This window comes from Guillardia theta (assembly GCF_000315625.1).
Source record: "Guillardia theta CCMP2712 unplaced genomic scaffold GUITHscaffold_54, whole genome shotgun sequence".
NCBI lineage: Eukaryota > Cryptophyceae > Pyrenomonadales > Geminigeraceae > Guillardia > Guillardia theta.
This window is the reverse complement of record NW_005434620.1, coordinates 123096-147945: the sequence shown is the minus strand read 5'-3', so window position 1 is coordinate 147945 and position 24850 is coordinate 123096. Positions and strand designations below refer to the sequence as shown.

At 50.6% G+C, this 24850-nt stretch overlaps 6 protein-coding genes across 6 annotated transcripts; 3 read left to right on the top strand and 3 right to left on the bottom strand.

The window, feature by feature from the left end:
- Positions 1-132: 132 nt before the first annotated feature.
- GUITHDRAFT_74102 (hypothetical protein) lies at positions 133-2619 on the top strand (the record flags this gene model as incomplete). Its single annotated transcript, XM_005829090.1, has 14 exons — positions 133-280; positions 487-538; positions 748-804; positions 886-938; positions 1047-1072; positions 1191-1244; positions 1345-1437; positions 1481-1540; positions 1598-1625; positions 1759-1835; positions 2040-2098; positions 2152-2196; positions 2244-2297; positions 2523-2619. Coding segments are annotated over 14 exons (903 nt in total), but the record flags the coding sequence as incomplete, so codon positions are not given.
- A 359-nt stretch (positions 2620-2978) lies between these two features.
- GUITHDRAFT_111734 (hypothetical protein) lies at positions 2979-3285 on the bottom strand (the record flags this gene model as incomplete). Its single annotated transcript, XM_005829089.1, has 3 exons — positions 2979-3049; positions 3098-3203; positions 3247-3285. 3 exons carry the CDS (start codon positions 3283-3285, stop codon positions 2979-2981), a joined length of 216 nt encoding a protein of 71 aa, XP_005829146.1.
- A 798-nt stretch (positions 3286-4083) lies between these two features.
- Positions 4084-4777, top strand: GUITHDRAFT_111733 (hypothetical protein; the record flags this gene model as incomplete). Its single annotated transcript, XM_005829088.1, has 7 exons — positions 4084-4118; positions 4165-4225; positions 4277-4321; positions 4378-4446; positions 4496-4569; positions 4620-4683; positions 4766-4777. The coding sequence occupies 7 exons, from the start codon at positions 4084-4086 to the stop codon at positions 4775-4777; spliced, it is 360 nt and encodes a 119-aa protein (XP_005829145.1).
- A 438-nt stretch (positions 4778-5215) lies between these two features.
- GUITHDRAFT_74201 (hypothetical protein) lies at positions 5216-5902 on the bottom strand (the record flags this gene model as incomplete). Its single annotated transcript, XM_005829087.1, has 1 exon — positions 5216-5902. The coding sequence occupies one exon, from the start codon at positions 5900-5902 to the stop codon at positions 5216-5218; it is 687 nt and encodes a 228-aa protein (XP_005829144.1).
- Positions 5903-17830: 11928 nt separating this feature from the next.
- Positions 17831-19128, bottom strand: GUITHDRAFT_111730 (hypothetical protein; the record flags this gene model as incomplete). Its single annotated transcript, XM_005829086.1, has 2 exons — positions 17831-17939; positions 18101-19128. 2 exons carry the CDS (start codon positions 19126-19128, stop codon positions 17831-17833), a joined length of 1137 nt encoding a protein of 378 aa, XP_005829143.1.
- A 1183-nt stretch (positions 19129-20311) lies between these two features.
- Rad50/sbcC (Rad50/sbcC double strand break DNA repair processing nuclease, meiosis and mitosis) lies at positions 20312-24783 on the top strand (the record flags this gene model as incomplete). The annotated part of the gene is made up of 9 exons (XM_005829200.1): positions 20312-23191; positions 23238-23372; positions 23827-24009; positions 24062-24100; positions 24144-24233; positions 24280-24342; positions 24390-24448; positions 24494-24535; positions 24600-24783. The coding sequence occupies 9 exons, from the start codon at positions 20312-20314 to the stop codon at positions 24781-24783; spliced, it is 3675 nt and encodes a 1224-aa protein (XP_005829257.1).
- Between the last annotated feature and the right edge of the window lie 67 nt (positions 24784-24850).

Genomic DNA, 24850 nt, shown 5'->3' with positions numbered 1-24850 from the left:
ACTCCTTCCCACTCCCTTTCCCCTTCCCACTTCCCACTCCCTCCCTCTCCTCTCCCCTCCCCCTCCCCCTCCTCCTCCCTCCTCCCTCCTCCCTCCTCCCTCCTCCCTCCTCTCTCCTTCTCACATCAGCTTCAGTGCTTCGACGATCTCCTCATTCCCAAGGATCACGTCAGCCGTCGACCATCCGACACCTACTACCTCGACCAGGATCGCCTCCTCCGCACCCACACCAGCGCACACCAGACCGAGCTCCTCCGGGGAGGGAGCAGAAAATTTCTCTGTAAGTGGAGAAGGTGGAGAAGAGGATGGAGAAGAGAGCAGAAGTTGGGGGAAGGAGAACAGGAGCAGCAGCAGCAGCAGCAGCAGCAGAAGCAGCAGAAGCATCATCATCATCATCATCATCATCAGCAGCAGCAGCAGCAGCAGCAGCAGCAGCAGCAGCAGCAGCAGCAGGAGCTTTAGGGGAGTTGTGATGTAACTTCGCAGGCACTGGCGATGTTTACAGACGCGATGAGATTGACGCTTCTCACTACCCTGCGTGAGTTTGAAAGAAGATCACGATGACGATGACGATGACGATGACGATGACGATGATGATGATGACGATGACGTTGATGATGATGATGATGATCACGATAACGATGATGACGACGATGGCGTTGTTGTTTTTGATGATGATGACGAAGAAGAAGAAGAAGATGATGATGATGATTGAAGATTCAAAGACGCTGAGGATGGTGATGACAGGTTTCATCAAATGGAGGGAGTGAAGATCTTGAAAGAATGCACTGGCATGGAGGATCGGTGAGTGGAGCAAGAGACAGAGGCTGTGAGGGGGAGGAGGCTGAGAGGAGGGGGAGGGGGGGGGGGGGGCTGATTGGAGAGCAGCGAGCAGTGGGTCAAGATGTGCTCTGAAGACCTCAAGGACCATCTCGAAGGTGAACCTCTCTCATCCTTTGGTCCTCTTCTTCTTCTACTTCCTTCCTCCTTCGTTCACTTCCTTCCTTCGTCTTCCTGCCTTTTCTCCCAATAACTCTTTCACTCAGGCATGGTTGACGCCATTTTCGGACCGGTCAGCTGATCTTGATCTCTCTTCCTCCCTCCCTCTCCTCCCTCCCTCTCCTCCCTCCCTCTCCTCCCTCTCCTCCCTCTCTCCCTCCTGTCTTTCTTCGTCGTTCACATACGTAAAGGTGGAGAAGCGTTGGGTTGATGCTTACTTCCCCTTCACGGAGCCTTCCTACGAGGTGAAGGAGGGGAGGGAGAGAGAGGAGGAATGTGAAGAAGAGATGGGAAGGGAGGAGGAGGAGGAAGAGGAGGAGGAGGAGGAGGGTAACTGGCTTGTAGCTCGAGATCTTCTACCAGGACAAGTGGCTGGAAGTTCTCGGCTGCGGCGTCATCCAGCAGCAGATCCTCGACGGCTGCGAGATGAAGGATGCGGTAGCTTTCCCGGCTGACCTCCGGCTGCTGACGTCACCCGCAGCACGGGTGGGCCTTCGGTCTCGGTCTTGAGCGTCTCGCCATGGTGCTCTTTGACATCCCGGTGAGCTGAGCTGAGCTGAGCTGAGCTGAGCTGCTGCTGGAGTCTGACGTCAGGCAGGACATCCGACTCTTCTGGACTGAAGACGGTCAGCTTGAGAGGGAGGAGAGGGGAGGACGGGGAGAGGAAAAGGAAAGGAGGGAGAGGGAGAGAAGGAAGGGAACGACAGCGGGAGGAGATTTGTTGCTTGTGCGAAAATTGCTGAGACTTGACCTGGGCAGAACGATTTTTGAAACAATTCAAGGATGGAGTGATCACAAAGTTCCAACCTTTCTCTAAGTATCCTCCTTGCTACAAGGTACTGAGACCCGTTCTCTCCCTCCTTTTCCTTCCTTCCTTCCTCCTCCTCCTCCTCCTCCTCCTCCTCCTCCTCCTCCTCCTCCTCCTCCTCCTCCTCCTTCCTCTTCCTCTTCCTCCCTTGCCCCTATCCATCTCTGCATCTTCTCTTCCCCTCTTCCTTTCTTCCTCCCCCTCCTCCTCCCCATCCTCAACAAGGGCACAGGACGTGTCTTTCTGGCTTCCTGGGGACTGGCAGGAGAACAACTTCTTCGAGCTCGTGAGGTCAGTGAGGAGCCTGCGGCTGCCGGTCGCGTTGACCCTTCATGCCCCCACAGAAACATCGCCGGTGACATTGTGGAGAGCGTGGAGTTGGTTGACAAGTAGCCCGAGCTTCTCGTCTCGTCCTGGCATGACGGCTGCTCTGCAGGTTCGACAACCCCAAGAAGGGAAAGACCTCCCACTGTTATCGCATAAACTACAGGTGACAGCCCTCCTCGTCCCCTCTCCCTCCCTCTTCCTCCTCTTTCCCTCCCTCCTTCCTTCACCTCTCTCCCTCCCTCCCTCCTCCTGCTCCCTCCCTCCTTCATATTCTCCTCTCCCTCCATCTGCCATTCTCTGCTCGCCATGGCCGATCTCCCTCTTCGTTCGCCTCCCCCTCTTCCCTCCTCTGCTCTTATTCCCCTCCCCTTGGCTGACGTAAGCACAGGGCCATGGATCGATCGTTGACCAACGAGGAGGTGGACAAGATCCAGGAGCAAGTGCGAGAGCTCGTGGCGAAGAAGCTCAACGTCGAGCTGCGATAGGCGAGGAGATTCTTTCACCTTGATCAGCTCCTCCTCTAGGACTCACTCAACCCTGCCGAGTAAACGAGTTGTGAAACGTTTAGTCTTCTCCCCTCCAATCCATCCGCTCCTCTCCTCTCCTCTCCCATACCACTTCCCTCCAATCTAATCCCTCCTGCTCCCCTGCCCTTCTTTCCCCGTCACTTCCCACCCCCCCCCCAACCCATCTCCCCTCCTCTCCTCTGCACTCCTCTAACCCATCTCCTCCTCTCCTCTCCTCCCTCGGAAATTCCCTTCGGTCGATGTCAACAGTAATCTTCACGGGTCATCAAGGTAAGGACGAGATAAAGTACAGTCGTTGCCATCCTTCCCTCGCATCTTCACGCGAACATGGTAGGATGCAGGCTCCTCCTCCCGATGGCGTACGGGGCCTTCGTCATGTCCAGGGTGTCTGCACACGATCGTTATCCTCGTCGCCCACATCGCTCCTCCTCACTACCGTTGTCAACGTCCTCAGCGCAGTCGGACATCCCTTCCTCCCCCGTGCTGTGGTGGTTGCCGCTCTTGCAGTCCGAGTACAGGTCCAATGGCCAGAGACTCTGAGTCTGCCATGCACGTCAAGCCCCATGGACCCTCAGCTCAACTCACCATCGTCTCATCGTGCAGCTTCTGAAGAAGAGCGAACATGATGACAGCTGAGAGAGAGAACGTTAGTTGGATCCCCACAGAAGCAGACGACTCTCCTCCGTGACTTCAAGTGGAGGGAGAAGAGAAGGAGCAGGAAAAGGGGAGGCAAGACTGTGAGCATGAAATATGCATGAGGAGTTGGCGTTGGTGATGGGTGACAAGACCGTCGAGGAAGAGAATGAGGAGGAGAGGGAGGAGGAGAGGGAGGAGGAGAGGGAGGAGGAGAGGGAGGAGGAGGAGGAGGAGCAGCAGCAGCAGCAGCGGGCAGGAGTTCGGTCGGAGCCATGGAGACAAGGCACTGTCGAAAATAGCCAAGGAGGTTTGCGATGGGAAAGGAGGGTGGTAGGTGAGACAGGGTAGTACACAGGGATATGAAGGGGTGGTGGGTGTGAGGGGTGGGGGTGGAAAGGATGTGGCTGTCGTTGGTAGGCAGCAGGACTGCGAAGGGAGGTAGGGAGGCTCTTGTTGGAAGAGGAGCAGGAGGAGGAGGAGGAGCAGCAGCAGCAGGAGCAGCAGCACGAGCAGCAGCAGCTCGAGTAGGTAGTGAGGCAAGGTGAAGGATCAATCGGAAGCGAGCATAGTAGTTACAAACAAGATTCCAGAAAAGCACAGAAACTTGCAAGTACCTGAGTGTTGTGCTGCCGCATGTTGAAAGCATATAGTTGAAATGTGAAGGCGGCACGATCAGCAACATTCCTTCTTGCTCTCGCTTACATCCGTCGGATGTCGATGCGCTTCCTCTTTTGTCTTTTCTGCCTCCTGGTCCTCGTTCCTCCTGCCAGTTCCACCGGCTACTGCATGGCCAACTGCAGCCGACCAACAGAAAATAAATTGTAAGCGATCCAGGATTGACTTTCGCTTGTGATGCATGTCATGCAGTTGTCGCATCACAGCTGATGTTTGCGCGTATCCTGGAGGTGACAACGAAGCATACATGGCGGTAGACCTCGATCCCTTTGCTCCCTCCCCCTCTCAACTCGATCGTGAGCAGGTTCGATCCCTTGCGATCTACAGGATGAAGAACGACGACTACTGCGTGAGCTGCAATGGCGCTCTCATACGCACACATCCTCACTGTCTGCTGCTCATCAGATTCAAGTCTTCAGCCGTTTTGTGTGCGGGCTCTACTTTCCCCTTTGCCGGTATCGAATCACAGTGCCGGTAAGAGACGGTCTGCTGGTTTTGTCTCTCCTCTGATATGATTACTCAGCTCTGCTGGGATTCATGCTACACGGCATTCAAGAGCTGTGCCGCTTCCTCCGGTGACAAGATCGCTACCGCAAGGTCAGAGGGTGGAGGAGTCAGGACATGGACAGGCCATGATGGTGCGACAGGTGCAGTGACTTTGTTATGTCGGGACAAGTGGCTGCACAAACTTGTGTCAATGGAGTGGATACAGTGAGGATACTGCTGTGATGAGACGTGTTTGTTGACGTTGCACACAAACAGGCCACGCAGCAAAGCTGCTCTTGTTTCGCAGGTGCCAGTCTAACAAGGCCGGAATATGCAATTCACATAGTTTGTTTCTTGTTGTGCATTATGATTTATCTCAGACACTGTTGATGTAAAAACGTTTGAAGTTCAATAGCTCATTCTTTTCTTCTCTTCGGTTTTCATGCAATTCTGAGTGAATTGAAAATCCATTCGATGCATCATTTCATGTGTGTACAGAGCTACAAGAGATATTGAAATATAGTTACAATTTCCAATGACGGTGCAACCCAACAAGATGGAAAAATCACGTCGATTCCAATTCAATCTGAGAGCGATTCGTCACTCTCAAGATCAAACGAAGCAAACATATTCGTCCCGGACGAAATTCGCTTTGGTCCTTCACTTTGCCCCTGCCTTGATGAATCGGAATCAGAAGACGGGTTGCTCAAATTCTGGGGAGGACTCTCTAGATCATCTGAACATTGCGTTAGCTGTCTCACAACTCCAGTAAAAGTATACCTGATTCAACTCCATCTAATATTTCAATGTCATTCGACATTTGATACTCACAGGAGTCTCTGTAGCCTCCAGGTAATGAAGACGCACGTTCGAGAATTAACCTCCAATGTTCATTTTGTGGAAGCGTCCTTTTGCAACCGACGATTACCAAATGTCTTCGAGATCGTGTGATTGCAACATTCATCCTGTTTGGTGATGCTATGAATCCTAAAGATTGCGTTCTGCAACTCGAAACCAATACAATCTCCCTCTCCCCGCCTTGAAAAGCATCAACTGTAGACACTTGTATACTATGTGCAGATGACGAATCTGATTGATGCAACAGAGTTTGAACATGAAACGCTTGGGCCTTATACAAACAAATGATACCAATTTGTTTACAACTTACCCCATTGCTCACCAAAGCGTTGGCTAACCATGTGATAAAAAGTGCTTCCTGTACATTCACAAATGATCCACTATCCTGCACGGTTTCTCTGGCGCCTGCTCCAGATATGTCGAAAAACAAAAGTGGAGGCCAACCCTTCACCAAAGGACTCCTTTTCTCTTCGCTCACACCGTTGACCAACTTGCTGTCATAAAACAGATCCGAAGCTAAACTCCCGAGCACTGGGTGACAACGATACTGTCTTTTCAGCAAAATCGGAGAGATTCCAGTGTTCATCATTCGAGTAAACATGGTTTTGCTCAAGTCATTGTTCTGAAGTAGCTTTGAAGAATTTTCATGTCCAGTAAGGGTAGGTGGCAATTGCATAGGATCGCCGGCCCCGACCAGAATCTTGCATCCAAATTTTGCGACAGGTAAAAATGACAAGGGTTCAATGCACTGAGAGCATTCGTCAAGGATGACAATGGAAAATCTATACGAACATATCACCAATACGGTTTGAGATAGAAAGGCAGACGCACCTTTGATTTTCCAAAATATCTTGTTTGGTGCTGGCACATGTTACGCCGACAACCTTGGTGCTGGATAAAGCTTTCTTCCTTTCACGCATCCTTCCATCCTTACATCTACGGAAAGATGTCATGCATTTTCTACACCAGAGAAAATAGTACTGTGTAATAGCGATTTTGATATCTTTGATTTCGTCAGAGTCCTTGCAAGTTCTTAGGATTTCTTCTAGCTCTTTGACTGATTCTTGGTCAACTTTTTCGTCACTCCCAGTCTCTTTCAAGGTGTATTTCAAAATTGGCTTTGCTATTCTTTTAAGACATCCAACCTGTTAGACAAGAAATCAAAATCGTGTAGTGGACAAAATGTGAATTGATAATACCCTGACGAAATCATGGAAATCGCGTTTGACTAAACCCATCAAAATGTTGTCCACAGCCACGTTGGTCGCCGCTGTAATAAGGACTCGATTCTCATTACAGGTTTCCTGGGTGGATGTTTCGAAAACTCGTGTGAGAAACATAACCAATGCCACTAGCAAAGTAGATTTTCCGGAACCGAATACACCATGAACAAGTACCACTGGATCGGAAGACTCTGGTTGATGTAAAAGCTTTCCGACATGCTGCAATATTGTCATGCATACCAGCGAGACAATATCAAAATACCTCAATTACACTTCCTTGCTCTTCATTGAGTTCAAACTCTTGGATCACACGGTCAACTTCTTCCCTTAGCTTATGCTCTTCGATGGAGAGAATTATACCCTGCCTTTTCATACAGAGTTTCTCTCGAAATTCTGACTTTGTTCGGTGCGCACCAGAAAGGATTGTAGGAAGCAACGGAATTTCTGTTGGGTTGAAGTCTTTCAAGGATTGGAGCATCTGAAATTCTGAAGAAATATTTGGTCCGCATAACGCGAAGAGTGAAGTTCTTCCAAGCAAGGAGTTCCAACTCCCTCCGAGCACATCTAAATGCAATCGATCTTCTGAATCCAATCCAAACCTGCACATCTGTCAAAGCAGTCTAATCAAATAAAGGTCTGAAGCGACCATGAACTGCGGCAAAGCACAATCTTAGCACGTGGATCTGCCTTAAAAAATGGAGAAGTTGATAGTATCCAAAGGTCGTCCTTGGTAAATCCATGTAATTTTTCAGAGCAACCCATCAATTTTACGCAATTGCGTTTTGGTCTGGAAACCATTTCATCCGAAGTTTTGCCAAAAAATTTCGGAAACTTGTTTTCAGATACAACTTCACACTGAAAGATGGGCAGTTGAAATCTCTGTTTGAGAATCGTAAGGTCCAAATCTTTGTTGAGATTAATTTCCAAGTCATTGACATTTTTGATTTCTGAAATAGCAGGAGCAGAGTCAAGCCACTTGAAAAAATTGCATTTTCTGTTTTGTCCACATGAGAGAAACTTTCTGCCACAATTTGTGCCCTCTTTTTTGACAGTGCGCGTGACTGCTGTTTTCTGACAATTGCACTTCACGACAGCTGCTTGAGATCCTGAGACTTCACGGATCGCAGCATATAAGGCACTGGCTGACTCACAAATTTTGGAACTGCCGAATCATTTCAGTCAAACAAATACGTACCATTGAATTTGTTTACTTGATTTCCTCTTCTAATGCTGCAATGTAGGATGTGCGGTATTCAACTGGGGTCCTGAAAGTATCAGGGATTTCAATTCTTACACTCTGTTTATCCATGCTTTCTGGAGATGGGAAATTGATATTTCCGAATCCATTCAAATTTGTCTTTGAAACGGCAGCATTTCTGCACCTTTCCTGTACTTCACGGTCATGTCTCAAGTGCATTGCTTGCTCCGCACGCAGAGAAGTAGAAGGCTCAACGGTATTCTATTTCATATGGAGTCATATCGTTAAGAAATAGTTTCAAGAATTCACCTCTTTCATCGAAAAATGATTATGCTTGGGCCTCTTGAATGCATTCATTGGTTTCCATGCAGGCATATTGGTTTTCATCAAATTGGGATTTTTTAGAGCAAAGAAACCTATTCTCTGTCGTAAGAAAGCTCTGTCAATGGAGGCGGTGAAAAACTACCTTTCGCTGAAACCTGAGATGGAGCCTCTAAGTCAGGGCCTGAGAGTTTGACTACCTCGGAATTGCCATCAACCGAATCTACAAGCACATCATCTACATCGACTTCAATACTTGAATTTGCAGCAGAGCTGGGATTGTCCTGTTTTACAAACGACGTTTCATCCTCCTTGATGTGTATTTCAGAGGTTGGGAAATTGAGAAGGGCCAAGATATCTGTGTTGCTTCTTGTTTCCACAGCGCTGGAGGATGATTGGAATCCACTTTTAGCTGGAGCGGAAAGAGTTGAGTTTGGATTGAATGCATTTACAGGATAGGGTGAGACGGTTTCGTCTCTAGCAAGTGACGGGCCCTTAAATGGGAGTGCAGGGCGAGATCCCAATCTTGGGGCAGATTTGTAGGAATTTCTGCTGGGTAGCGACGGCTGGTTCATGGGTCTCGTTGTTGTGTTGAGATTCGCAGTCAGCGCAGGGGGACATTTCTGTTCAGGTTCATGATGTTCTTGATCGACCTCGTCTACATCAACAAGGTAAAGATCAAACTCAATCCGATCCCCCTCGGCGATCTGCTCGCCACAGTCAGGACACCTCGTCCTCGACGACATTTTCTCAAAATCACCTTTACATGCTTGAAATCGGAGGCAAGCTCCTTCCCTTCTTCATCCAGCAGTTTCACCTGGCCAAAGCCCCCGCATACGAGGAACCCATCGGCCCATCGCTTCGTCTTCTGCGTCTTCTGCAGCGTGTACAGCGCTCGGAACCGCATGCCACAAACTCGGAAAATGGCGGGAAAATCTATCGACAAATACCCGAACGGGTCCGCCTCGAGTGATAATTATGTACTAATAAAAAGACAGCACAATAAATAGAGGTTTGTTGAAATTTGAAGGCGAAATCGACTTTCGGTGGGGCAGGCTTGAAATAACATCTGATGTGGAGTGGGTACGGGGTAGATCTAGGGGCAATCCACACAGTGGCCACCTGGTAGAGGTGGTTGCGTTCTAAAAGAGGCTAGAGGCATACATATGGCTATTTGATTAATGAAATGTTTATGAAATATCTATTGCTAAGGGGTGAAATGAGAAGGAGGCTGAGAAGCAATCCTCTAGCAGGGGTGGTAGCGAGGCCCAGGAGGTAGGGAATGGGGGTCAATTTTCGAGGTGTTTGGACGTCGGGGTGGGGATACCTAGAGTAAGGGGGTGGGGGGTGAAAGTATCTTGAGAGAAGGGGCATTCCTCATATCATTAGCGGTTGATCTTAGGAGAATACCAGAAAGAAACTGTCGATGTAACACACCTCCTCACCAGACGTTACTTGAAGGGGGTAGGGGGTGGGAGGGGGCATATTTTAGTAGGGCGGGGGAACGTTTTTCTCTAGGGTAGGGTGGCAGCATTAAAAGGGGTAGGGGGTAGAACATCCAGGGGTAAATTTTGAGTTTTCATGCCATGCGGTTTCAGACATGATCCTCTCACTGCCCCCTCGGACTTCCTGTGCTGTCTTCACTTCATCCCACGATGATTCATGCTCACATCTCCTCTCCTGTCCCCATAGCACCACCTGCTTGCCATTTATGCAAAATTCGAAATGCAGAAGCAGTTGGTAGACAGGTACGATATTTTGCTTCGTTCCATTGAGGTTGTATGTCATTTCACTGTTTCCAGGCATGCAGACCTTGACCCACCATCACTCCTCTAGAAGATATTCATGCTCAACAAACAAATAGCATACAAACATAAGTATGGGATGTAGATAACTTCAGACCATATAATCTAAAAGTGGTTGTTGGAAGTAACATAACAAATGTTTTATTTGGAACGTGTTTCGAGATTAGAGTCAGATGGAGATCAGAACTGGTAGTGTTCATAACATTCAAGTTCCTGATAACTTTATCCTCTTCATAGACTTCACTTGCGCATTTTGATGACGATGAAGCGATAGCATCCTGCAGTGCCATGTAGTTTGTTTGTGTTGGTGCCAACAAGCAATGTCTGAAAGGCATTCATTAAGCTTTTATACTATCGCACGAATTATCAGCAATTCTATCTCTAAGCAGAAATCATGAACCTGTTATTCAGCGGGTCGTCTATCAGAAAATGTCTCTGTCTCGTGGTTCATGTAACAATGTATTCAGTTTACACATACCTTGACCATCACCTTGTCAAACCTTCATGGCGTGATTTTCAGCAGAATAGGGAGAAGGATCACGAATACATTGATAGGAATAGTTGTTTGAGGAACATTGAGATCAGAAATTAGCACAATGGAAGTTTTGGATGATGGAAAAACGTTGTGTGTATCCTGAGATGTTTCAGCATCCGGAATCAAACTGATGTTGCTTGCAACGCGAGATTTGCTTTAAGCTTCTTGCTCGCACTGGCCAGCTCAGCACTCGCTCGGTGATGTAGTGTTGAGTTTCGATTCCATGCTGTCATGTGGGTTGTGAATGAAGACGCGGTAAACCGATATGGAGGAGGGACTTGCTCTTTCTCTGTGTGAGCCCTTCCGTGCTGCCTCTTTCATGCTGCTTCAGCTTTACCCGCCGCAGCAGAAACCCTCCTCGCATGCATCCGATGACGGGCGAACAGAGCTGCTGCCTGCGCCTTTGAACACATGTGCATGTCTGAGATCAGCTTGCTAGGCAAAGGAGTCAAGAGGGAGGAACGCGAGGGGGGAGCAGACGGGTGAGGTCTGCAGAGACTGACGAGCGGGAGGGTTCACCCAGGAAGGAGCGCATGTGAAGACAGGGGAGCAGGAAGAGAAGGAGACAGGAAAGGAAGGTCACGAGGGTGCGAGATGAAAGAGAGGAAGGGTGAGGATGGGCGAGAAGGGAGGTGTAGGAGCAACGGACATTGTGTCTACCGAGGATCGCTGTGGGGACATGGGATGAAAGAAAGAAGCTGCGAGGACGCCAGCGATAAGCGAAGGGGGAGGGAGGCGGGGAAGCGAAGGGGGAGGGAGGCGGGGAAGCGCAGGGAGGACGGAGGGAGAGTAGTTTGAGGGAAGGGGTGCATTTCAAGGGCGAGGGTGGGTGGTGATCCGGGTCGAGGGAAGGGGTCGGGGGTCAGGGAATCCACCCAAAGGAAAGGGGCGTGGAAAGGGACCGAGAGGAGAGAGGGGGTGGGGTGGAGGAGAGTAGGGGACGGTACGACGGCACAAGGCTGGTCTAAGGCAGGTAGGGTGATAGGGCAAGCAGGGGTGGATGGCTGCCAGGGTGATCCTGAAGCAAGAGGAGGACGCACCACCCTCGAGGACTGAGGATGCCCTAAGCTTAGCCTCAGCAGACTCATCATGGAGGCAGGGAGGAGGAGGATGGGGAGGGAAGGCGGGGAGGTGTACAGGCCGCCTTAAAGGAGAGAGGCGCTACGGCAGTGAGCAGGGCAGAGGAGGTCGCCATGACGCGACGACTGACAGCGGTGTTTGCGACCGGAAGCGAGGACGAGGAGGATAACACACAAGGTCGCCGACGCTGCCGACAGGCAGGCAGGGCTTGCGGGACATGATCGACAAGTCAAGCATCGCAAGTGGGCATGCGGGCAGGAGGTGAAGACATGCGAGGAGAGAGAGATAGGAAGAGAAAGACTCATAAAGCGCGCATGACTGCTCGAGGCGATCCTTGATGACGTAGCTGCGAGCTCACAACGAGGCTGTCTGCCCCGTGCCATGGCGTCGTCGTAGACGTCTGCTGATGTCGTCAGGCCCTGGTAAGCAAGAGCATGTCATGCTAGGGCGCGTGATCGTCTTGCCTCGTCCACACATGGCGGTACGTTGGTCTCTGGTGAGCGTGAGGAGGCGCTCCGAGCAGCGTCATGCTCGTCGAAGACGACATTGGCACAGAGGCACGGACTGAGAGCTTAGTACGTTCATCTACACTCACACGCCCTCAGCGGGCTCACGACTCCTGATCCTCGCATGACAAGTACCAGTCCAGCCACTTGTTGTCGATCGACTCCCGCGACCTCGTCACCCCCCTGCTCCGTGCGTTGCTCGCCGCGTCGCCTGTCCTGCTGCTTGACGACTCGTTGGCGCTGACCTCGGAGCTGGATTGTGAGCTCGGGAGAGAGGCGGGGGGAGGTGCCGGCGGCATGAGACTTGGAGGGGCAGGGTCCTGTATGTCATGCGTGGGCTGCCGTCGCCTGGCGCCGGGAGTGCTGGGTACATACCTACTGCTGCTGCTCGTCGTCGCCATCGCCTCCTCGTCCTCGTCCTCGTCCTCGTCCTCGTCCTCGTCCTCGTCCTCGTCCTCGTCCTCATTGGCTCCTTCCTGGCCCTCCTCCTCCTCCTTACCTCCTCCTCCATCGTTGTTGTTGTTGTTGTTGTCGTCGTCGTCGTCGTCGTCGTCGTCTTTCTCATCACCCTCGATGACCTTCGTCGCTCCCCCGTCCTCCTCCTCCGGGGCCTCAGTCATCCCGCGCTTCTCCTGCCGCCTGGGCCGGGTTGCTCGCGTCCTGTCGCGCATGCGCGCGTACGGCCATCGCTGGATGCCGAGGGTGCGACAGGCTTTCTTCAGGCTCGTCAAGGAGATGCCCTGCCATGGTCGGGTTGAGAGCACGCGCGCATCAAGGCGGACTCGACAAGAAGCAAGCATAGCAACATGTGTGCTTACCAAGAACTTGGCCGCGTCCTCCTGACGCATGTGGAAGAGAGGCTCGACGATGGCCAGGTCAAGCTGGACGTCATAGACGCTCCTGCCGTCAGCCGATCGCTTGGGCGTGACGGTCACGGAGCCTCCGGTCCTCGCCGGGTCGCTCATGGTCAGCGTTGCAGCTTGGGGTGGCGGGCAGAGCGTTACTCGAGCTGTTGCATGCTGTCTGCTGGGTGAGAGTGAAGGAGGGGTGGGTCTGGCGGGGTAGGGGCTAGTTGGCTTGAGTTTGGCTGTGGAGGAGGGAGGGGTCGACGTCTGAGCTCCTCCTCGTCATCGGTCGGGGCCCGTCCTGCAGGGGGGGAGAGCGCATTCTGCTTGGGCGAGGGGGAGATTCTTTTTTGGAGTTTTTTTAATTATTTCTCCATCTTTTTTTTTCTTTTGTTTTGGTGGTAGGTGGGTAGTGTCTTATTTTTGTATGGGGGGTGGGGTGAGTAAACTAGTAGCTAGGGTGGCATATCGAATTGAACTTGCGGAGGGTGGGAAAAGGACCGCACTTGCATGCTTTCTTTACATCAATACAATAGTAGTTTCATCCAACTGATATCTAGAAAGGACACAGAGATTGGTGTGTGAGGCCATAGAGAAAGACCCCTCTCTAGATTTCTTTCGAAAATTTCACATTCAGGTTGCTTGCGCGCTGCACCGATTAGTGTGAAAGTGACCGTAGTTCATGGTAGAGCAGCACACCCTTGCACCTGCAATGCGTGACTCCAAAGTCATACTTCTAATGAGATATCAACGGTAACCAATACAACAACAGCGGTCAAATACCTTGCTCCGTCATCATCAACAGATGAGGAGAGGAGAAAAGGTTTCCGCGGTGCGGAGTCAAATCTCACAGGAGGTCCACAACGAGGATGCAACAGGGGTGCTTGCCCCAATTACCACCCCAATAATCAAACTCAAAAACTGTTCACCCTACCCTACCTCTGGTATCTACCCCACCCCTGAAAATCCAGCGAAGGAGACAACAAGCTGTTTCCAATAACCCTGCCCTGATGATGCCGTACAGAGGTACCACTACCCCCGGGAATACCACACCCCACCCTACAAGAATAGGGGTGACAACCCCCTGATCGAAGTTAGACAAGACCTAAAAAAACTCCAAAAAAGAATCTCCCCCTCGCCTAAGCAGAATGCGCTCTCCCCCCCTGCAGGACGGGCCCAGACCGATGACGAGGAGGAGCTCAGACGTCGACCCCTCCCTCCTCCACAGCCAAACTCAAGCCAACTAGCCCCTACCCCGCCAGACCCACCCCTCCTTCACTCTCACCCAGCAGACAGCATGCAACAGCTCGAGTAACGCTCTGCCCGCCACCCCAAGCTGCAACGCTGACCATGAGCGACCCGGCGAGGACCGGAGGCTCCGTGACCGTCACGCCCAAGCGATCGGCTGACGGCAGGAGCGTCTATGACGTCCAGCTTGACCTGGCCATCGTCGAGCCTCTCTTCCACATGCGTCAGGAGGACGCGGCCAAGTTCTTGGTAAGCACACATGTTGCTATGCTTGCTTCTTGTCGAGTCCGCCTTGATGCGCGCGTGCTCTCAACCCGACCATGGCAGGGCATCTCCTTGACGAGCCTGAAGAAAGCCTGTCGCACCCTCGGCATCCAGCGATGGCCGTACGCGCGCATGCGCGACAGGACGCGAGCAACCCGGCCCAGGCGGCAGGAGAAGCGCGGGATGACTGAGGCCAAGGAGGAGGAGGACGGGGGAGCGACGAAGGTCATCGAGGGTGATGAGAAAGACGACGACGACAACAACAACAACAACAAGAACGATGGAGGAGGAGGTAAGGAGGAGGAGGAGGGCCAGGAGGGAGCCAATGAGGACGAGGACGAGGACGAGGACGAGAACAATGAGGACGAGGACGAGGACGAGGAGGCGATGGCGACGACGAGCAGCAGCAGTAGGTATGTACCCAGCACTCCCGGCGCCAGGCGACGGCAGCCCACGCATGACCTACAGGACCCTGCCCCTCCAAGTCTCATGCCGCCTGCACCGCCCCCAGCCTCTCTCCCGAGCTCACAATCCAGCTCCGAGGTCAGCGCCAACGAGTCGTCAAGCAGCAGGACAGGCGACGCGGCGAGCAACGCACGGAGCAGGGGGGTGACGAGGTCGAGGGAGTCGATCGACAACAAGTGGCTGGACTGGTACTTGTCATGCGAGGATCAGGAGTCGTGAACCCGCTGAGGGCGTGTGAGTGTAGATGAACGTGCTAAGCTCTCAGTCCGTGCCTCTGTGCCAATGTCGTCTTCGACGATGACGCTGCTCGGAGCGCCTCCTCACGCTCACCAGAGACCAACGTACCATGTGTGGACGAGGCAAGACGATCACGCGCCCTAGCATGACATGCTCTTGCTTACCAGGGCCTGACGACATCAGCAGACGTCTACGACGACGCCATGGCACGGGGCAGACAGCCTCGTTGTGAGCTCACAGCTACGTCATCAAGGATCGCCTCGAGCAGTCATGCGCGCTTTATGAGTCTTTCTCTTCCTATCTCTCTCTCCTCGCTCATCGCAAGCCCCTTCGACCCTGTCATGTCTTCACCTCCTGCCCGCATGCCCACTTGCGATGCTTGACTTGTCGATCATGTCCCGCAAGCCCTGCCTGCCTGTCGGCAGCGTCGGCGACCTTGTGTGTTATCCTCCTCGTCCTCGCTTCTCCGGTCGCAAACACCGCTGTCAGTCGTCGCGTCATGGCGACCTCCTCTGCCCTGCCGTAGCGCCTCTCTCCTTTAAGGCGGCCTGTACACCTCCCCGCCTTCCCTCCCCATCCTCCTCCTCCCTGCCTCCATGATGAGTCTGCTGAGGCTAAGCTTAGGGCATCCTCAGTCCTCGAGGGTGGGGTAGTGCGCAGTCGAACAAGGGGGTGCGTCCTCCTCTTGCTTCAGGATCACCCTGGCAGCCATCCACCCCTGCTTGCCCCATCACCCTACCTGCCTTAGACCAGCCTTGTGCCGTCGTACCGTCCCCTACTCTCCTCCACCCCACCCCCTCTCTCCTCTCGGTCCCTTTCCACGCCCCTTTCCTTTGGGTGGATTCCCTGACCCCCGACCCCTTCCCTCGACCCGGATCACCACCCACCCTCGCCCTTGAAATGCACCCCTTCCCTCAAACTACTCTCCCTCCGTCCTCCCTGCGCTTCCTCCCCTCCCCCCCCCTTCCCTTCGCTTATCGCTGGCGTCCCTGCAGCTTCTTTCTTTTATCCCATGTCCCCACAGCGATCCTTGATAGACACAATGTCCGTTGCTCCTAGACCTCCCTTCTCGCCCATCCTCGCCCTTCCTCTCTTTCATCTCGCACCCTCGTGACCTTCCTTTCCTGTCTCCTTCTCTTCCTGCTCCCCTGTCTTCACATGCGCTCCTTCCTGGGTGAGCCCTCCCGCTCGTCAGTCTCTGCAGACCTCACCATCGGATGCATGCGAGGAGGGTTTCTGCTGTGGCGGGTAAAGCTGAAGCAGCATGAAAGAGGCAGCACGGAAGGGCTCACACAGAGAAAGAGCAAGTCCCTCCTCCATATCGGTTTACCGCGTCTTCATTCACAACCCACATGACAGCATGGAATCGAAACTCAACACTACATCACCGAGCGAGTGCTGAGCTGGCCAGTGCGAGCAAGAAGCTTAAAGCAAATCTCGCTCACCGACGGATCCCTACACTAAAACAGAAAATTTCTTGATCTTCCACATAGATGGGCAAGAGCTTCTTGCATATACGTGATTCATACTACTTCGGACTCTTGCAATATCAAACAAAACAATCGGCTCCTTTCTGAGGATGTTTGCTACTGCTTTGATCCAATGCCAAATCAGCATACATCTCCTAAAAAGGCAGCAATGAACCTGAACCTTCACATCAAGCTTGAAGCTCACTCTGCACGACATTGAAAAATAGTACAGGGTTGAGGTAGAGGTGATGCAGGAAAACTCGGTATTGGTACAATTGGTAATCAAAACAATTCACTTGGAAAGCAATCTAACAGAAGATACATTAAGTTAATGCAGTCTAAGGGTTTAACCAGAAGATCCGGGTTGAAGAGGGGGAACGGGTAAGAAAATCAATCCTAAAAAGGCAGCAATGAACCTGAACCTTCACATCAAGCTTGAAGCTCACTCTGCACGACATTGAAAAATAGTACAGGGTTGAGGTAGAGGTGATGCAGGAAAACTCGGTATTGGTACAATTGGTAATCAAAACAATTCACTTGGAAAGCAATCTAACAGAAGATCCGGGTTGAAAGTGGGGGAACGGGTAAGAAAATCAATCCTAAAAAGGCAGCAATGAACCTGAACCTTCACATCAAGCTTGAAGCTCACTCTGCACGACATTGAAAAATAGTACAGGGTTGAGGTAGAGGTGATGCAGGAAAACTCGGTATTGGTCATCGAAACAAAGTTGGAAAGCAATCTAACAGAAGCTCCGGGTTGAAGAGGGGGAACGGGTAAGAAAATCACAATGGAGGGTATCAGTGAGAAAGAAATGAGGAGGAGCTGAGGCAGGAGCAGAGACTGAAGGAACAAAGTGTGAGGACGGGATGGGGGCACGCGGAGGAAGCGCAGGAGGCGAAGAGACAGGTGAGGAGTGAAAGGCCATGAAAAACAACTCACCCCCGCTTCGATGACCCCCTACCCCATATTATTGACCCCTACCTCGAAGTATGAAAGGACGGGTAGTCTTGACCTTTTTGCCTGAAACTGGGGGTAAATAATTTCCGAAAGCGTGGGGGCAATAATAAGACATTTGTACTACAGCGGGCCGGCGGCCCTGGCCTCGCCCCGGCGGTGACCGTCCCCGGGCCCCGGATCGGACTGTGCCACCGACTCTACGGTGGCCCGCGGGTCGGATCCGATCGGACGGTCGATCTCTCAGTTTACGCAAAGTTAAGTTAAAAATCAGTACGAGGATAATCGATCACTGTCGCCAACGGTGATCCGAGTGACTCTCGGCCTCACTGTGAGTGCCGCCGGATGATTGAAACTTGAAAGTCACAGACTCTTGTGGTTCTCACTGTGTCGCTTTCCGAAGCCTGCCCTTCCAAGTTCCGAAGTTCTTCTCTTCTCAGTGAGTCGACGGTCAACGCCATGTGCCAGTGGCCTATGCGACAGTGTCAGAGTCAAGCCCGGCCTCCCGGTGAGATTTACAGTACTAGGCTCCGAATTGAGGTCACTGGGCCGGGTCGGACCGGGCTGCCTGCCGCACCGTGAGTGCCGCTCACCCGGTCACAAGCCTTGAAGCCTTTCTCGCATGACAAGTACCAGTCCAGCCACTTGTTGTCGATCGACTCCCGCGACCTCGTCACCCCCCTGCTCCGACGTGCGTTGCTCGCCGCGTCGCCTGTCCTGCTGCTTGACGACTCGTTGGCGCTGACCTCGGAGCTGGATTGTGAGCTCGGAAGAGAGGCGGGGGGCGGTGCAGGCGGCATGAGACTTGGAGGGGCAGGGCCCTGTAGGTCATGCGTGGGCTGCCGTTGCCTGGCGCCGGGAGTGCTGGGCCCAGTGCTGCTGCTGCTCGTCGTCGCCATTGTCGCCTGCCCCTCTGCATTCTCAGATTCCTCTTCTTGTTTGACGTTTCCTTCCCCCTCGCCAGCGGACGTGACATTATTTTTCATCTTTGTGACTTTGCTTTCCAGATCCAATGCCTTGTACTTGGCGACCACCACTGCTTTCCTGTTCCCTTCTGCTTTGCCCTCCAGGCCGTTCTCCTGCTCCCCATCCAGCTCCTCGTCTTCGTCCTCGTCCTCGTCCTCGTCCTCGTCCTCGTCCTCGTCCTCGTCCTCGTCCTCGTCCTCATTGGCTCCCTCCTGGCCCTCCTCCTCCTCCTCCTCCTCCTCCTTACCTCCTCCTCCATCGTTCTTGTTGTCGTCGTCTTTCTCATCACCCTCGATGACCTTCGTCGCTCCCCCGTGCTCCTCCTCCGGGGCCTCAGTCATCCCGCGCTTCTCCTGCCGCCTGGGCCGGGTTGCTCGCGTCCTGTCGCGCATGCGCGCGTACGGCCATCGCTGGATGCCGAGGGTGCGACAGGCTTTCTTCAGGCTCGTCAAGGAGATGCCCTGCCATGGTCGGGTTGAGAGCACGCGCGCATCAAGGCGGACTCGACAAGAAGCAAGCATAGCAACATGTGTGCTTACCAAGAACTTGGCCGCGTCCTCCTGACGCATGTGGAAGAGAGGCTCGACGATGGCCAGGTCAAGCTGGACGTCATAGACGCTCCTGCCGTCAGCCGATCGCTTGGGCGTGACGGTCACGGAGCCTCCGGTCCTGTGCATGTTGTACAATTCATCCATACTTGCAATCTGCTGCAAATGAACTATAATGCGCCTTCTATCTTTGCTTCTGCGGTTTCAACGAGGAAAATTGTCGGGTTGGCAGGGTACTGTCTAGCGTAGTAGCGATCTTATTGGCTCAGCTTGTTGGATCAAGAATGGTCAAGACTCTGCTTGCATCTGCGTTCACTCTTCTGTTGTTAATTTTTTTTCCTTCCTTATTTGAAGATGTTTGCTCTCTCGATCACTTGTTGATCTCTGACACACTCCTGGGCCTCTTCCTCTTCTCTCCATGCGCAAGTGTCGACTTCTCCTTGCTTTCCTCACGTCCCCGATGGCCGCTGTTGGCGCCTGCATGCCTCGAAGCAAGGTTGCAGGGCCCGGGGGTTGTCAAGAGGAGGCGGGCTTGGGGGCGAGTTTTTCTCTCCCGTGAACACGAGCTTTTCCGATTCGCCGTGTCTTTTGAATATGTTTAAATTATCTCTGCAGAAAATTAAAAGTTTAGAACCAAATTTGAAAATATTCTTTCATGCCCGGCCAACCTACCATCTCACGGCTTTTTACTAATACCATAACTGACAGTGAGTGAGCGGGCCCGGAGCCCGGGCCGGGCCCGGTCGGACAGTGCCGGGCCGCCCCCGGGCCCGGAGCCCTGAGGGCCGTGCCGTCCTGGTGACCCGGCCGGCGACGCCACCGGCCCGGCCCGCACTGCAGTAGTAGCAAGTTCGCTTTTCGCCGGAGGTCCGAGAACCACAAACCTCGAATTTGGCGGGAAATTGAGAAACAACTGCGGGTACTACCGTATGCGTGAGAAGAGGGGGTCAGAGAATTGAAGGGTGGGGATTCTTATGGGGGTGGTTTATCTCGATCGATGTGAAGGGGTGGTAGACAACACGGTGGTTCGGGTGGAAAACTTGGAGATTTGATATAAAATTGATGGTAGGGGTAGTAATAAGATGTACCAAGAGATGGGGTAGATCAACCAATCGCATTGTCCTTCGGTAGGGTGGGTCATGAGAGGGAACGGATGGGGTGTAGCACCCTACCCCCCTTTGCGACCAGGAGTTGCTGAGAAAGCCGCACCACCCAGGGCGAGGAAGGCAGCAAGCGAGCAAGGAAGAAGGAAAGAATTGGTAAGAGAAGAACAGAACAAGGAAAGAAGGGTAAGAGAAGAACAGAACAGGTTTTCTTGCGAACCCGTTGAATGACGACAGTAGACAAGCTCCTCATTCAAGGAATCAGGTCATACGGACCAGATGACCGTGATAAGCAGACAATTCAATTCGGATGCCCTCTCACTCTGATTCTGGGAAAGAATGGAAGTGGGAAAACTACCATCATCGAATGCTTGCGAATGATCACATCCGGGGCGCTTCCCCCCCATGCATCTTCCGGACAATCCTTCATCCACGACCCCAGAGCGTCGAACAGGACCAAGACCTCGTCTCTGATTCGAATGCGATTCTCTCGTCTCAACGGAGAGCAAGTAACAGTCAAGCAGACTTTTGAGCTTGCCAACAAGTCGGAACAAAAGCAGCAGTACAGGAAAGTGAGCAGCGAAATTGAAATCAAGAGTGCCAACAAGGAAGCTGAGTCCATGAACAGAAAATGTGGCGATGACAATGTTGTCCCCATAATGATGGGTGTGACAAAAGCACTGTTGCAACATGTCATATTCTGTCATCAGGAAGAGTCGAACTGGATTCTTGGGGATTCAAGGTCCATCAAAGAGAAATTCGATGCGATATTTGCTTCGACAAAATATGCGAAGGCGCTTGAATCAATTAGGAAGACCCAGCAGGAAACAAAAACTGAATTGAAAGAAATTCACGAAAGAGTCAACAGGTTACGGACAAACAGAGATCATGCAAAGCAACAACGAGAAAATCTTCAAAATTATCAGCAAAGGAGTGAAGAGGGGAAAAGACAGATTGAAATGCATGAAAAGAACTGCAAGAACGCTGAACAAGAGCTGCAAAATTTGTCCAATACGATTGATGAATACGCTGACAAAGAAACTCAAGTGAAAAGCTTGGAAGGAAGGCTTGAGACTCTTGAAAAATTCAAAGCCCAAGCAGAAGCAGACGTGAAACAGGAATTTACCGAGGATGTGAATACATTGGAATCGCTCTTGGCAGATTTGAAGGTCCAAGACCGCGATTGTCAAGAATCTTTCGAAAATCTTGTAAACGAAGAGAACGATGTGAAAGGCAAGTTGAATGACTGTCAGGAGAATATTTCACGGCTCAAGAATGACAAAAGCAATCTCATTAGAGACAAGCAACTCCTGGAAACGAAAAAAGAGGAAAGGCTCAAATTCTGTAAGGATATCGCAAGTGAATATTCACTTGACAAAACAGATGTGAATGAAGTGGGGATTAGTATAGAATCGTCGTTTTCTCGTGTATTTGGAGATGCTATCAATGCACAACAAAGTCAGCATCAGATAGATCTGGAAAAGAAAAAGGCTTACTTCTTGGAGTGTCACAAGATTATCAGTCATCTTCAGTACAAAACAAAATCGAATGCAGATCTTCAGGATAGAAAGAAAGAGGTAATGGATGATGCTGAAAAACAAATCAAAATCCTGAACGAAAAGCAATCTCTTCTCTCTTCCAATGACAAAATGTGGGAAGAACGGGAGGTTGAAATCACGAAAGTTCAGCAAGAATTGGATGAACTCAAGGAATCAGGTGGCCAAGAACGGTTTACAAGGAGGATTGATGAATTTAGGGGTGAGAAAGAGAACAAGAAGCTTGAAATGGAACAAATTGAAGCTGAACTGAATAGGAGGAGATGCGAACATGACGAATACATATCCTGGAAACATAAGCAACGAGATTACGAATCGCGTCTTGCAAAAGCCAATGAAATACTTGCCCAAAATGATAGAAAATTTCAAGAAATAATGAAGTTTCGCCCCGACCTGGAATCCCTGCAAAATGCAAACGACATCGCGACATTGTCCCAAGAAAGTAGACGGAACATGGACAGAATCAAAAATGAGATGTTTCAACATCAACAAACTCTGGAAACTTCAGATTCTAATCTTCGCAAAGTCAGTTCAGAAATGGATGAGCTCAAAAAGAGTTGTGAAGACCTAAGAAATCGATCTCAAGAATCTGCTGTCAAGGGAGGAGCAACCCGAGAATCCATGCTAGGTTCGGACGTTGATGCGAACCTAGAAAGATTGACCAAAAGTTTGAACAATGATAAGGAAATTCTAAATCAGCAGTGTGTTGCAAATAGGAGCCTGAAATCTTTGGTTGAAACTTTTGAAAAATTTGCTTCTGAACATCATAAATGTCCAATTTGTGCAAAACAGGTGGAATCGGAGAGACAGCTGGAAAAGATAAAATCAAAATGCGCATCGCTACAGGCAGATGTCACACCCGAAGTCTTGAAAAAACTCGAAGAGCAAATCATGGAAGTGGACAAAAAGATCGGACATGTCGCGCATGCATGCGAGCTTCGGCAAGAACTGAAAGGACTTGAGGCTCAGCTTTTGGAGAAGTCAAAAGAAGCGGAGGAACTTTCTGCAATCAAAGCTTCTGCCATCGACTCCCAAGAAGCATTGACAAAGCGCAAACAAGAGGCAGAGGAGCATGATGAGAAGGTAAATCAATTGACAAGTATATTGGATGAGATGGATCTTAAGTCTCTTGCAAGAATGAAATCAGAACTTTCGGATTCCAAGGTCTCCGATACTGCTCAGGATGATGGTCAAAATTCTTCATATGAAAGCTTGATTGCCAGAAAGAAAGAATTACAAGATGCTTGTATCGAATTGGACACAAAGATAGATGCTCTATTCAAAGAGAGAGAGGTGTGCCAAGAGAAAGAGAATTCTTTGCAGAAGAAAGTATCGTTATTCTCAAGTGAAAAGGAAAAATTCGATCAGACAAAGTTACAAAATCAACGTGAACTCGAAGGGTTCAAGAAACAAAAGGAAAACGCCATCATAGAAATCCAGAAGGCACAAAAAGATCAAGTGCACGATGAAAAATTGCTTTCTGAAAAGGAAGCAGAAAAAAAGAACTTACAAAAAGAAATTGATTCTCTTCAAAACGAGAACGATTCTAAGGTAGCCTGCATCCTTTCAAATTCCGTTCGAATAATTCCTTTCCCAGCTTCACTCGATGAAGGAGAAATTATTCCAGTTGAAATCGTTCGACTCAGAAATATATAATTCTTCGAGAAGCTCGCTAGACAAGGCAATTCGTGATGTGGAAGGAAGAATTAAAGAGGAAGAGAAAAAGCAGAAGGTAAGAAATGAATCAACCATGTGATGTCGACCTCACTCGTATCAGGAATATGAGAGCAGGTTAAGCGAGATTAGCATCGATAAAGGAAACCAGGAATCAGACAGAAACATGCAAGAAATGATTTGGTGATGAATGTTATATCAAGGCTGCTTATCTCAAAGTCTTTCAGGTCCATCGAAGCCTTTTTGAAGTTCAAAAAATGTGAAAGCGATTGTGAGCAATGCCATCGGGATATTGCTGCTATTCGAAAAGAGATCCCGAGCGCAAGCAAAATCCAAGACCTAAAACGAGTACTTTTGCTTGCAGATTAGTGTTCATATAACAGAAAATGCTGATAGAAACAAAAAGAGTTGATCCAAAGAGTGGATGGCATCAAAGCCACAATAAATCAAATCCGTGGATCTTTGGTTTGTTTCCAACTAATGACGAATCGGGAAATTCAAATGCTTCGCAGGAACGGGATGCCGAGGGAATACGGGGATGCGAGTCAGAACTACGTAAAAGTGAATACCAAGATATCGATAAGATTTATGCTTTGGAGCTTGTGAAGCTTAATGCGAAAAGAATCGCTGAACAAGACTTAGACAAGAGCTACAAAGCATTAGACAGAGCTCTTGTCAAGTTTCACACGTTAAAGGTGAAGTCCCACCAATTGGTAATTAGTTTTAAGTTGAGTCTTGCTTCGTCAGATGGAGCAGATCAATCAGTCTTTGAAAGAGTTCTGGCAGGTCAGAATACCAATCTCCTTATCAAATTGTAAGCTTTCGACAGAATACCTATCGGGGCGATGATATCGCTTACATCGAAATCAAAACGGATGTCGACGAATCCAACAATCGCCGGACTCACAACTATCGCCTGGTATAGGTTGATATGTTTTAATGTGCCACTCATTCAAATTGTCAAGGTCATGAAATGTCTAGATGCTGTTGAGCTGGATATGCGCGGAAGGTGTTCTGCAGGACAGAAGGTGTCCACTGATCATAGAAGATCACAGCTCTCTGATATACAGAACAGGTCTTAGCCTCCTTGGTCGTCAGGCTTGCACTTGCAGAAACATTCTGTCACAACTGCGGGTATTTGCAGATCGTCTCTCAAAGACCCCTCTGAATTGATCGCAGGATCCTAGCGTTGGATGAGCCAACATCGAACCTAGACGCAAAGTGAGCTGAAAGAAGCACTGAAGTTTTGACCGAGACGCTAGTCCTGTGCTGACCCGTCCTTCAGGAATATAGAGGGATTCACTGATGCCCTTTCACGGCTGGTGAATGAACGAAAGGCGGAGTCAGACACATTTCAGCTGATTGTGATCTCGCACGACATGGAGTTCATAGAAAACTTGGCCTTCAAGACGGGGACGACACATTACATGCGGTTTGTCATTTTCTTCATGGTGAACTCCGAGCTCTGACACGATCGGTAGGGTTGAAAGAGATGCGTCCAGATACAGTCGAATCCATCAGCATGAAATGTATAAC